Below are 13,841 nucleotides of genomic sequence, written 5' to 3'. Positions count from 1 at the left end.
GGAGGAGGAGGAGGAGAGGCCATCGGGATCGTTCCTAAGCGCGGAGTGCGGCGGTGCTGGAGGAGCGGAAAGGTGCCCCCTTCCTTCTGGGGGAAGCAGGAAAGGGATTAAGGCTGCGGAGGGACGGGACGGCGCACCTGAGCATCGGGGAGAGGGGAGCAATGTGTTTCCTCTCCCCTAGCCCAGCATCGCCGCGTCCCGCAGGCGGGAGGGGGCTGCGACCGCGGGGCTGTGATGGGGGCTGGGGGCATAGCGGGGCTCCCCTTGGGCTGAGCAGGTGGGGATGTCTGAAACCTCGGTGTTTGTGTTGGCAGCGCTCGCAGACACTCACACTGAGAAATCTTGGAGGCGAACAGCAGTGTAGTGGCATTGCCGTTCCTTGTAGCTGCCCCTGCGTTCCCTACCGATCCATCTAGTTGTGCATATATACACTATGGGTACCTGCAGTGACCAGGGCTGGGCTTCTGTGGCCATACGTGGCTTTAAAGAGTCACACAATTCTTAGTAAGCTTTTCTGGACTAAATAAACACGTAGTATAGCTTTGACGTTAGTACGTCTGCATGCCTAAAATTTTTCTGGTGTTTGCCATTATTTCTGCTATGAAATGGGATAAATACCTGCTGCTTTTGAAATTAATTACGATTTAAAAATGGATTTGTGCTGTAGTTAGCATGTGCATTTTTAGAGGTTTTATTGCAAAGCTCCAGCTTGGCTTTTCTACATTGTGTACATCTACTTTGTGATCATAATGGGCCTGAAAGGCTGTGTGCTGTTTTCAGCTCACTTAGGGCTGTAGCTAAAGGAATTTTGTTCAGATGATGCATTTAAGAGATTATTAACATGTGCACTGAGTATAGTTCAGTTTCTCAGAAATGTATCTGGAAGAATAGGTAATTTTTAGAATTTAATGTACTCCGGTGTAGACATAAGAAGTCTCACGATTTGAGTATAGGTGTCACAGCTTTTTCCTAATTGTTTTTATGTGTCGAGTAGAAAGGGCCCTTTATACTTAAAGATGTGTAAGCAGCATCTTTCAGGAACAGACCAAAGAGGAAGAAGAGGTGTTGCTGCTTATTTAATATTTTTGACTACATTTTGGACAGACTGTTGTTGTTGTTTTTTTCTTTGCTGAAGCAGGCTTTTTTGTTTTGGTCATGTGATTATGAAACAGACCAGAATTGGTGCAAACCCTGAAATTTCTCTTTCTTAGTTTAGAGACTGTTGTGCTTTGAGAATAAATTTTATATGCATGAGTATGATATCCATTATAAGACTTAACCTTTCACGAATTAACTTACAATTAATTAAGCTACATTAATGACTAATTAATTTCTTAATGTAGGAATGCTTGAATTTTTAGTTAAGTGTCATATAGTGATTATTTAAGAAAATGACATGTACTTTTAAACCAGAATTTAAGTTGTTACATAAAACAGACTAGCTTCATTAATGTACTATAGTTCAGAGAAAAAAAAATTATATATACAAGATACATGGTTGGATCTTACTGGAGACATCCATGGCCCACTTTTTTACAAAGGTTAATTTTCCAAAACAGGTCAAGTCTTCCACAAAACAGAAATACCTTTGGGAATGGAAACTGCCTGTACTCATTGTAGAAGTCCAGTTGCTAATTTTAAGCTGTTGGTTTATCATGTCATAAATGCTAATTTTCTTTCTGAGCAGGTATTTCCTTTCGTGTATAACTTCCTTTAGAAGCAGAAAAACAGGAGTGCATTATGACCAAACATATTGTTAACATGGAGTCTGACACTTCTAGTTGCTAGTTGCTGTGTAGTTTCAGAAAACTTACCTTCCTCAAAGTTGTAACTCACCTCTCAAGCATAGTATGTATGGAAAATAATAGTAGTTTCTAAGTGAATAGTCATTTTCAAGATAACATTGTAGACTAAACCTTTCCTTGTTTTTAGTGAAATTTCACATTTTTGCCTTATTAGAATCTCCTTGATGTCCTCGGTGTTCTGGACTACTGTGCTATCAAAGACACCTTTGATGGCTTTAGAAGAGAGGAAAACTTCCAAGTCTGGAACTGCTTCATCAATTACCTTTCTTTCTCTCTGCCAAGGATGCAAATTTGATACACTACTCAAGAATCTAGAGCTTCCACTCCTTTTTCTTCTTTCTTTTTTTCTTTCCTATCTTTGAAATCTATTGGCTAGGTATATCAATTTACATAATTGATTTTAAGTTTTAGTACTCACATTCCCCCTTGCTATTAGCAGGTATGTTAAGTTTGAAAGTGGTTGGTTTGTAACTCAGAATATGCCACATAGTAACCAAGTTTTGAAGTGCCTGTGCTGGCTACTGTGTTGCTAGCTGGGACGATTGCTATCTCCACACACCAAGGCTTGTGTAGTTTGGCTTATGGTTGTTCAGGTCTAAATTCTGACCTTTTATTATGTTAAAAATAGTGAATGACTCACTTCTTTAGACATGTTTTTACTTGTGATTTGTATGAAGCTGCCCTTGGATGGAAATAGGAATTTAAAAGTTCACAAAAGTAGTATTTAAAGTTGTTTGTTTTGTTGGTTTTTTTTTAAATTAGTTAAAACTAGATTAAATATATTGAATGCCCAGGGAGATAAGTTTGGGTTGTTGGGGTTTTTTTTAAGTTCTTTTCCAGACATATGGAAGATGAAGTATGTTTTTTAAAGTGTAAAGTGTAGTTAGCAAAGGTAGAATTTGAGAGGTATTTAAATGGCTAAAGATGCAGATGGGAACCTGTAACACTTTCATAGATCTTTTACACGTTTCCCACCATTTTATGGGAAGTTAAAGCATCTAATCTGACAGACGAATTAATGGGATTTTCAGAACAACTTTTCTGAGTATCAGAATCTCTAAAAAAACCCCAAACAAAAGATGGCTATCTATCTTTTGCCCTTCTTATAATTTGGAGGGAAAATTAATTTTTTTAATAAGTCCAGTTGAAGAATATTTATGTATCTTGTATGTTTCCCTACCAAAATGGAAATAGTCATTCTGCCTATTCCATGTTACACACTGAAGTATAGTGCTAACACTGCCAAGCATGTATGCAGTAAGTATCTCTATCAATCTTTGCCTGACCTCAGAAAATAAACAGATTCAAGGAAGGCAATTAATAGCCTATCCCATAACTCATTAGCATTTGATGACTAATTTTCTGAATGGTCTCATTCAGATTTGAAGTACATGAACAAGTGTTAACAAGCCACCTCATTAAAATTACTTAAGCAAGAAGGAATAATGACTTAAAAACAAACCCTCTTATCAACATGCTTCTTAATGTTGCTCTCCAGCTTGATAGGGAGGTACTTTGGATCACCTGGTGATTACTTGGTTTCATTTGCAATGTAGCACCCTGTGGCCTTCCAGCAGCTACCTGCCAGTCCTGTTTTGGATAGCTGGCTTCCAAGAAATTACCCAGAACAAAATGGTCACTCCAGTGACATCATTGAAGGGGAAAGTCTCATTCCTGGAACTTGTGTTCAGGGATTATTTTTATTCTGCCAGAATTCAGTTGAGGATATTAAGCTAACTTCAGCCACAGACCTTTTCATCCATAAATGAGAAATGTCCACTGCTGCATAGTTAATGGGACTACAGCAGACAGTAGTGCATCTGTAGACATTTTCTCAAGTCTGCAGTTTTTCATTTATCTCAGATCCAACGACTGTATGCCAACCAGGCACAGTGCAATGAGAGAGATGTTGGGTTGGGACTGGGAAGAGCTAAGCCTCTTGTTTTTCTCCTTTGGAAGTACATGGCTTTGGACAAGCTGCTTTTTATTTCAATGCCTCAGTTTTTCGGCCTCTAAAGTGAGGAGGGGTCTCCTTTAAAGTTGTCTTGAACTCTCCCAAGAGGTGTGAGAGAGGTAGGTAATCTTGGTTGATTTTCCAGGCAGTAAATGATGTTCCTACCACTTACTCTAATGTTTTGAACAGATTTGATTCTCTTGGGCAAATGACAAGATAAGTGATGGCAATTTAGGATCAGAAATTCAGAGATCCTTGATGTATTTATTTCCATTACAAGGGGATGGGATGCAAGTCCTGACTTCATTACAAATACAAAACTTTGTTCTTTAGTGAATGGTTATTGTTGGCAGCAAAACACAGTATGGATATGGAAAACAGGAATTGTGTACATAGCATGTTCCTACCATGTGCACTTCCCTGGAGTACACGACAGATGGTTCTCTGTAAACCAAAGACTCCAGCTTTGTAAATGTACAGTTCAAAGGTGATCCACATCACATAAATGTTCTGCAACAGGATTCCTGTCATCTCCTCAATCTTTTCTGCTACTGAGGGTCGTACTCAAATGTTCCAGTTATTTATAGTAATTAATTTCACAGTTTCAACTTGTCTTCTGCTAAACAGGTCTGCTTTTTCAGTTGACTGTCAGCAGCTATCTGCCAAAAATGTCTTTAATCTTACTAGCAGGTGTATATCAATTTCTTCATGGCATCTTTGACTTGTTCTGGTACCTAATGACTGAACTAGTGCATATTACTTTTCTATTTTTTCCTGCTTCTGAAGAAAAATATATATTCTTTACAATTACATCAGAAAAGGAAGTTATGGTATCAATGAGTTCTTTTGCTAAAGCTTAGTGTTACTGATGCTCTGCCCAAACAGAGCTTAATCCACCGGCTTGTATTGTTCTTGAAACTTTACTCCTAAGCCAGGAAAAACAATGCTGTAGAGAGAGTCAGGATACCAGCAGAGCCACAAGCTATTTATTTCTATGGGCCTAACACACTTAGGAAGTCTGTGTGTCTCTGTAGCCATTTAAAGTTCAGTGCAAAATCTGTCAATGGATTGGGTTGCATGGTGAGCTGTTCCCAGAGTACCGGGAGGGTGGGCAGTGGTGCAGATGGGATGCACGCTGTCTTGGTGGAAAGAAGCTGTGACCTGAGGCAGAAGGTCATTGCTTTAGATGGAGCAGTATCTCTATATCCTCGATGTATTTATGGTTTAGTGACTTCAGAGGTTACCTGAAACTTGAAGGTCTTCAGTCAAGACTTGTGCATGTAGCTGTTACTGTAGCACACAGTAGTATCTACTCCTTCCCCCAAGTATCAAAGCCTTTTCTGTTTTCCTTAATTAACTGCTTTCACCTCAACAGTGAGCATTGGGTTTGACTGTTTTCCAGTTAAACAGACAGGGAAAACTAATAGTTTGAGATTCCTGTTTGTGTATATTTATCACTGAAAAAGAAAAACATCAGGGACACTAAACTAGTAGTAATTAAAGTGGCATTAATTAAGCATATCTGTTTCAAGTGAGTGAATGTTGAACAACAACTGTTTCTGAATTGTATTACAGGCAGAGCTGTGTTGAAATAATAGCTCTTTGGTGTGGCTGGCAGATATTTGTACAGCCTTCATCTTACACTAAATCTTGTGTTTTTGTGGGGAATTTAAGGAATGTCATTTCACGCAAGTTGTTTCTGTGTTCTCTGTTCATCATGAACTGTAGTGATAGCAATATCTTAGACACAAGACAAACATGTCCTGGTTATTCCTCAGTTTTGGAATGCAGAAGAACATCACAAGATTAAAGCAATGTGGAAGCATTTGATAGCTGTGATACTCTGGTGCCCATTATGATGGTAATTTTGCTGTCACAATTATCCCATTCTTAGGTTTTTTTGTTCAAGTGGAAGATGACATAAAACCTGACCCCATTTTTAAGAGAAGAAATGTTCAAATAAGATAATAGGCCTTGGTAGCCACTGTAGGTGTTTTGAGCCCTGCTATTCCAGGATCCCTTTGCTCCTATTATTTCCCTGTTTTTCTTTTCTCCCATCTGTAGCAGTGAAGCTTACCTGGCTGGAAGGAAAAAACAAGGGAATGTGAAATATTAATAGGTGAAGCCCTTCTGCATGGAGCAGATGAATTTGATATGCATTGGAAATACAGACTTTTATTGTTTTGTTTTTTTATTTTGTGGTGGGGTTTTTTTGTTTTGTTTTGTTTTTTGTTTTTTCTTTTGTTTAAGCCTTAGTGCTAGTTCTGCTTCATCTCTACTAGAATGCCAGATGTGAAATAAACAGGCTGATGATGATGTTAAGATGATGAGAGTTAAGTTGGAAACTGATGTAATGTTAAAATCACTGCATTTATATTTTTAGTGGCCTGGTATTAATAAGCTTTTAGTAGGCAAAGGCAAAGAAGCAGAAAAACTTGCTGTTTAAAGTAGAAATGGGGGAAAAAAATCTTATGAATGGTTGAATGAAATTCATAGGTGTACTCAGTGGGAAATCTGGGGAATTCTTTGAGGAGGAATAAAGTCTTACTGAATCTTGTTTTAACTCTCCAGCCTTAGGAGCTATATTGACAAAATAAATTACTTTAATTTGTGAGTCTAGGCCATAGGAGAATTTTTGTACAAACTCCTCTGCTTTTCATTTCTCTTTGATACCTTTGTTTAAGTTTTTTTCTCAGAGGGGTTTTATTGCAAGTAATGAAGTACTAATTTAGAAATGTTTATTAGACAGTTACTTTTAAGGGGTAATTATGAAAGGTTTTTCAAAATGTGCTAATGTGTAAATTAATTTCATTTTCCTGCTTTCAGTCAGTCAAGTGCAGCCACTGATCACGAGATGTTACCACAAAATCTACCTCAGACTTCACTTTTGTTCATTCATTTGCTGCGTCATAGATCTCAACGGGAGCTCTGCAGACACTCTTGAAAGTCTCTAAACAGATTGGGACATCGAGTCAAAGCATGATGACCTAAGAGGAGGTCAAAGTCTCAAACATTGATTCAGCAGTTCAAGATAACACTGCCCTTTTTATCAGTATCACTTCTGAAGGCTACAGACCTCCTGCCATTTCTTTCCCGGCTACTTCAGAAACACTCAACTGACCTTTCTTTGGTGAAGAGATCTTGACTTTTCTCTCTGGTCCTGGAAATATTAATGGAATACAGTCATGTCTACCCAGGACGAGAGGCAGATAAATACAGAGTATGCTGTATCCTTGCTGGAGCAGTTAAAATTCTTTTATGAACAGCAGTTGCTAACTGACATAGTGTTGATTGTTGAGGGCACTGAATTTCCCTGCCATAAGATGGTTCTTGCAACCTGCAGCTCATATTTCAGGTAAGTATTCAAATGCTATAAAATCTCTGGTACCTGGTTTTGAGTGTAATAGTAATTGATTGACAATGTCTTACAGAGCCTTAAAGATCAGAAACTTAAGTACAAAACTTAAATATCCTTACTTTCCAACACAGAGTAAAATAAAATTTCTGGCATCCTGGGACTTATTCTAGATATTTATTGTTGCTTCTACAATGAGTGGGGGGGCAGGGGTGGAAATCACACTTGTGATAGCTCATTTTCTTTAGGGAGTTAATTGAGTCTGAATAATTAGTAAATTTCTTATTCTTCACACTTAATCTTTAAAATACTTAATCTGTTTTTATTTCCCAAGGTAGGATAACAAGGGATTCTTGAGACTTGGCTGCAGGAATCCCATTGTCATGTTTAACAGTGGTTTCTTAGTAGAAGCATCTGCTAAAAGAAGGGGGTTGCTGTGCAAGTTCATGGCTTTCTTTTCTGAATCATCTGGTTTTCTCTGCTCAGCAAAGCCAGAAACTCTTCCCTTGCTTGAGTGTTGTGGCAATGCAAGTGGAGAGTTTTATGTGTGGTTTGGGTTCTTTTTTTTGTTTCTTTCATGGTCCCCTGAAGATGCTGTTGAAATTTTTAGTTCATTAGCTCCTGTTTTCCAAATGTCCTGATTTTGGTCTTTTAAAACATTTTTATTAATATGTTAGTGTTACCACTTTTTGCAAATGCCTTCATAGTAAGACCTGGATGATAAGACACCATGAATTTTCTGCAGTGACTAATCATTTTTTGTTGGCAACACAGTGTAATTAATCTGCCTGTCTGGAAGGTATTTTGAAGCTTGAAACTAGTCTGGGTGACATCCACGCATGTTTTACTTTCCTGATGCATTGTGGAGGGATTATAACTTTTCTTTCCTGTTTAATCACAGGAAAGTTTACAAATTTGCTTTTCCCGAGACAGGCTCCATATACAGAACACATCCAAGATGTTTACTGTACTTTGTGTCCTTTCTTGTAGAAAATTGTGTAAGGATTAATTTATTACTTACACAGAAATTTTTGTCCCTGCTGGATTTTCTGTTTATTTTTTTCACCTCAGATGAATCTGGTCCAATTTTTAGCAAAAAGTATTGTGTGATCACTAGATAATAATTATTACCATTGGCCCTGTGCAGATGACACAGTTCCAACAATTTGTAAAATAACAGCCACTGGAAGTGTAGCCAGATTTAATGTGGGTGGTTAATCATAAGGTTGGAAAGCTGTCATGAGTCCACCCAGTGTGCTGCATCAGAATGTGCAGTCAAATCTCTTATTCATATGTGTTTGTTTATTATTTATAGAATGAGGTTTTGGCACTGGTTAAAAGAAGTATCAAACTTGTGGTTTTGTCATGTTCTGTTTTTCTTCTCTACTTTGGCTTACAAAAAGATGCTCAGCTTCCTAAATTTAGTTTTATTATAAAAAATTGATAGCCCTGAAGGAGGGGGAAGAAAATACAGCATCCATCCTTCTGTGTGATCCAGCCATTGTGTGTGATTCCAGCTTACCTTCCATCTTTGTGTCTGAATGATGTGCAGCCCTGTTCCAGCACAGGCTGCTCAGCAGTGTGTGAGCAAGAGCTGGAGCCTCCAGCAGTTCCCTCTTCCTTTCTGAGGAGTCTCTGTACCTTCTTTAACCTTCCTGCTTACCTTTAAATAGCTGCACAGCAAGTTGATACTCAGTCAGTGATCTCTCCTAAAATGCAAGTTGCCCTGAGTTAAGGAGCTTAGAAGAAGACAGAGAAATGGGGATGGGATACTGTCTTTGTATCAGATGCTTTCTGCAATGGCTTTGCTTAGGGAGTGTATCTCCATGTCCCCTTCACCTCTGCAGCCAGAAGCAGGACTAAAAGGTGCACCCACTGTCCCTTCTAACTTCTCGCATTTCCTAAAGAACAAAGCCCAAATAAATATAAAGAGCCTTGAAGTGAATTTTTAGCACAACCATAAATACCAAACCTGAATCAATATAAAGCTCTGGAAACCAGTGTCCCCTGTTTTAAGAAAATTGACAATTACACGGTTTAAGAGTACCAGATTGTAATTAGTTCTTAACTGTGCTACAATAAAAATACCAGAATGGGCAAGAGGTGTGTAAAGCATTATAACCATGTTTTCAGCTGCCTTTCTACTCTTTTTCAGGAAGATGTAATGGAAATACTTGCTCTTCTATTTTTCCCAGACTAGATCTGATAGATTTTTCTGTTACTGATTTTTGCTTGAAAATTTGAAGTTTAGTGCATATTATAATGAATAGTATGTAAGAAATAATTCATAGAGTGCTAGTCCTTGCTCCCATTTCTTCTCCTCCCAGAGGAGCATCCTTTTTGATATGACTTAGCTCAGTCCATTACATAAATCTGCTTCTTTTGTTTTAGTCTAAAATCTAGCTGTGTATGTTTCAACATTATTTTCTGGAGAATGATTCTTCCATCTTATCACCTATAATAGAAAATACTTAAGTTGCGTCACTAAAACTCAAAAATCATTATTGCTGTCTGCTGATTAACATAGGAGGTCTTACACAAATATGAAGTATTTCTGGAGAAGGCACTGATGTCACTCCTTCAATGTTCTGTCCAAATGTTTTATCATAAACAGTAGATGTCAGCCTAAGGTAAATCCTAAATACCTGCAAACAGGCCTGCAAAAGGACTGTTCACCTTTAGGAGTGTAATCACCAAAGGCTTACAGGTGACTGTTTAAGATTACTTTACTCACTGCTGATCCTTGTCTTAATATGTGTTTGTCCTCAGAGCAATGTTCATGAGCGGGCTGAGCGAGAGCAAACAGACACACGTACACCTGAGGAATGTGGATGCAGCCACTCTGCAGATCATCATCACTTACGCATACACGGGTAACCTGGCAATAAGCGACAGCACAGTAGAGCAGCTCTATGAAACTGCCTGCTTCTTACAGGTAGGAATGTTTAGAGGAGGAAATAACAGCTTCTAATCTCTGAACCACTTTATCTTGTTAAAAGATCTTTCCTCTTTAGTCATTTCAAAACACTTTTGTTCCGTTCCCTCAGTATAGACAGCAGTTGCTTGCCAGATTTGCTTCATGTAGCCATCCCTCCTTGCATGACAGTCTCTTTGGAAGGCTGACAGTAAACCAGTGCACTTCTAACATTTAGAAAATTAGTTTTGCCAGCAGACTTATTCATGTTGTGTACTTGATCTGTATGAAGCAGTTGAGTGAGTCACTGCTGTATTTTTGTGTATGTATAGTATTCCATGCCCTGAACTGTGTTGTTCAACACCAGATGCAGGAACCTTATGTGCTGGTGCTACATGAAAGCATTGATCGTATGTATAATACTTTGTGTGTTTCTTTGCATTACAGGTAGATGATGTGTTACAACGATGTAGAGAATACTTAATCAAAAAAATTAATGCAGAAAATTGTGTGCGTCTATTAAGTTTTGCTGATCTCTTCAGCTGTGAAGAGTTAAAACAGAGTGCTAAAAGAATGGTGGAGCACAAATTCACAGCTGTGTACCACCAGGAGGCTTTCATGCAACTGTCACATGATCTACTGATAGATATTTTAAGCAGTGACAATTTAAATGTGGAAAAGGAGGAGACAGTGCGTGAGGCTGCTATGTTATGGCTGGAGTACAACACGGAATCACGCTCGCAGTATTTGTCCTCTGTTCTTAGCCAAATCCGGATCGATGCACTTTCAGAAGTAACACAGAGAGCCTGGTTTCAAGGCTTGCCACCTAATGATAAATCGGTGGTGGTGCAAGGACTGTACAAATCGATGCCCAAATTTTTCAAGCCCAGACTTGGCATGACAAAAGAGGAGATGATGATATTCATTGAAGCTGCTGCTGAAAACCCTGGTAGTCTTTATTCTTCTGTCTGTTACAGCCCGCAGGCAGAGAAAGTTTACAAACTCTGCAACCCTCCCGCTGACTTGCATAAGGTAGGGACGCTGGTAACCCCTGATAATGACATCTATATAGCAGGTGGGCAAGTTCCTCTGAAGAACACAAAAACCAATCACAGTAAAAGCAGCAAACTCCAGGCTGCCTTCAGAACTGTGAATTGCTTTTACTGGTTTGATGCGCAGCAGAACACTTGGTTCCCCAAGACTCCGATGCTCTTTGTGCGCATCAAGCCGTCGCTGGTGTGCTGTGAAGGATACATCTATGCAATCGGGGGGGACAGCGTCGGCGGGGAGCTCAACAGGAGGACTGTGGAGAGATACGACACCGAGAAGGACGAGTGGACCATGGTCAGCCCCCTGCCCTGCGCGTGGCAGTGGAGCACGGCCGTGGCAGTTCACAACTGCATCTATGTCATGGCACACAACCTGATGTACTGCTACTTCCCCCGCTCGGACGCCTGGGTGGAGATGGCCATGCGACAAACAAGCAGATGTTTCGCCTCAGCTGCTGCTTTTGGCGATAAGATATTCTATATCGGAGGACTGCATATTGCCAGCAATTCCGGGATAAGGCTCCCCAGCAGTACTGTGGATGGGTCTTCTGTAACAGTGGAGATCTACGACGTGAATAAAAACGAATGGAGGATGGCAGCCAACATCCCTGCCAAGCGCTATTCTGACCCGTGTGTCAGGGCCGTTGTCATCTCCAATTCCTTGTGTGTCTTTATACGGGAGACCCACATGAACGAGAGAGCCAAGTATGCCACCTATCAGTATGACCTGGAACTCGACCGCTGGTTCCTGAGGCAGCACATATCGGAACGCGTGCTGTGGGACCTGGGGAAAGACTTCCGGTGCACTGTAGGAAAGCTGTATCCATCTTGCCTTGAAGAGTCCCCGTGGAAACCTCCAACGTATCTGTTCTCACCAGATGGAGCTGATGAATTTGAGCTGGATGGGGAGATGGTTACTTTACCACCTGTATAGCTCCCAAATTAGACTGCACAACTGAGTCTGTGCTCAGTTATAAAATAATAAAAGAAATAAATGGCTGTGAAAGAACAGGTCTGGGGACTGATATCTCAGAGCTGTCTTTCATGAATTGTATTTTTATGCCCTACCTAACACTTGCCATCATTCAGTATGAATTAGTGAAATGAGCAGATATGCTTCCATAATCTCAAATACTATTATCAGATAATTGAGAAAAATATATGTATATCATGAGCTTGAGCATCTGACTTGTCTAAAGAATTAATTCTAGCTCTATAAAGTCTCGGTTCAGGAAAATTAGCTTCAGAAAAAAAAAGTAGTTATTGTTTCTAGGATGATGTCACAACTCTTTTGAAAGTATCTTCCAGTTACATTTGAACTACTTCTGGATATTCTACTTAAGTGCTAGTTATATAATTGTCAGTGTGGCCTAATTAAAGAACTGTGCTGCACTTACTAAATACTAATATCTATGTTGGTATAGTAATGCCATTAAAAGAAAAAGAAACAAATCCCATGGATCTACCTGTGGTAGGAAGGGTAGATCTTCCATTGTATGGTAACATGCTGGGCAAAATGACTGCAGGTTCAGTCAAGCTGTATGATGAGGTGCATGTATTCTATTTTCACTAACTTATACCTGTCTATTTAGAATACAGGTCTTCCAAGCAGCTGGTAGATTACCAGGTGTGGACTTAAGTTGCTGGGCTTGCAATAGGAATTGCCAGCCCTCATAGTGCGGGTCTATGTGGGGCTTTAATCAGTAAATGCCTCCACATTCTGTATTACAGTAACATTGGCTCATGTATATTACTTCCTGCTGCTGATGTATTTTTCCATTGTAAAACAAAGTTTTAGTGTGGATTAACCAGGTCTTTATTTTCTGTTAATTTAATAACAAGCATTACTGTAGTGTGATTGTGTATAGATATCCCTTAGCTGTCAGGTTTTTTACTTTGTGGGGGGGGGAAGCAAACTTCAGGAATATCCTGTGCTGTGTGTGCAGGAGAGCAGATGCCTAGTGCTGCTCTGGCATTAATCCCAGGAACCACTAGCAGTAGCGGGGTGCCGCCAACCTAACATGAACACAGGTGCTTCATGACAAACCTTACTAGCATGTTCAGCTGCATCATGTTCTGGCACTGTATTTTGAATGACATTAATTTATTAAAAAAGACTGAATCCAAAGACTGAGTGTGCTTTTTGGCTGAAATAAATAGAGTACCACCCTCCCACCACATGCACACTTGTAGCGAGTAGCTTATTGAAGGCAGCTAGAAATAGTTAAGCTGCAAAAAGCCTGGAGATGAGTATGTTAAGTTGACTCTGCTAACTACTACTCAGCAAATGCTGGAAATTAGGTATTGGAAGTCAAACTGAGGATTACATAGGACTGGAATCCCCTGCTATCATTTTTGGAAATCGGCACTTTTCCAGTCATGGTACAAATTCTGCACTGCTGAAAGCAAAGAACAGCAGGCGGAATTAAGGAGGAACATTTTCTGTAAATTCAGAAGGTGGCAGACCTATCTTCAGTCTTCAATAATCAAGAGCAAATTTATTTACTCCATTGTCCAGATTGACAGTGGCTTTTGCTTAATTGTTTCTTATTGCAGTAAATACAACTGCAGCCTTCAATAAAGACAACACCTATATATTGTCTGGGCTAGGTCTCAAGGGGCTTTACGAAGTTTTGTCTTGTACAACTATTAAAGGTTTTGACTAGAAAGGGGGCTTTAGATAAGAAAGCTGCCTTATACAAAACTCTTCGTGATGCTTTGGCATTTTGCATCATGTGAGAATTTATGGGACTCATGAATAACA

General features: G+C 39.5%; 1 protein-coding gene across 3 annotated transcripts; it reads left to right on the top strand.

The window, feature by feature from the left end:
• The first annotated feature begins 7 nt into the window (after positions 1-7).
• KBTBD2 (kelch repeat and BTB domain containing 2) lies at positions 8-13,205 on the top strand. Of its 3 annotated transcripts, none has more exons than XM_015618212.3 (4): positions 8-72; positions 6,586-7,114; positions 9,884-10,049; positions 10,476-13,205. In XM_015618212.3, exons 2-4 carry the CDS (start codon positions 6,945-6,947, stop codon positions 12,009-12,011), a joined length of 1,872 nt encoding a protein of 623 aa, XP_015473698.1. In that variant the 5' UTR covers positions 8-72; positions 6,586-6,944; the 3' UTR covers positions 12,012-13,205. The 3 variants fall into 3 exon arrangements, with proteins under 3 accessions (XP_015473698.1, XP_033367838.1, XP_015473697.1); XM_033511947.1 differs by lacking the exon at positions 8-72 and adding an exon at positions 269-5,878; XM_015618211.3 differs by lacking the exon at positions 8-72 and having other exon boundaries at positions 269-7,114.
• Positions 13,206-13,841: the final 636 nt, after the last annotated feature.

The sequence above is a fragment of the Parus major genome, chromosome 2 (genome assembly GCF_001522545.3).
Source record: "Parus major isolate Abel chromosome 2, Parus_major1.1, whole genome shotgun sequence".
NCBI lineage: Eukaryota > Metazoa > Chordata > Aves > Passeriformes > Paridae > Parus > Parus major.
The sequence above is the reverse complement of the archived record's forward strand: the minus strand, read 5'-3'. Positions and strand labels throughout refer to the sequence as shown.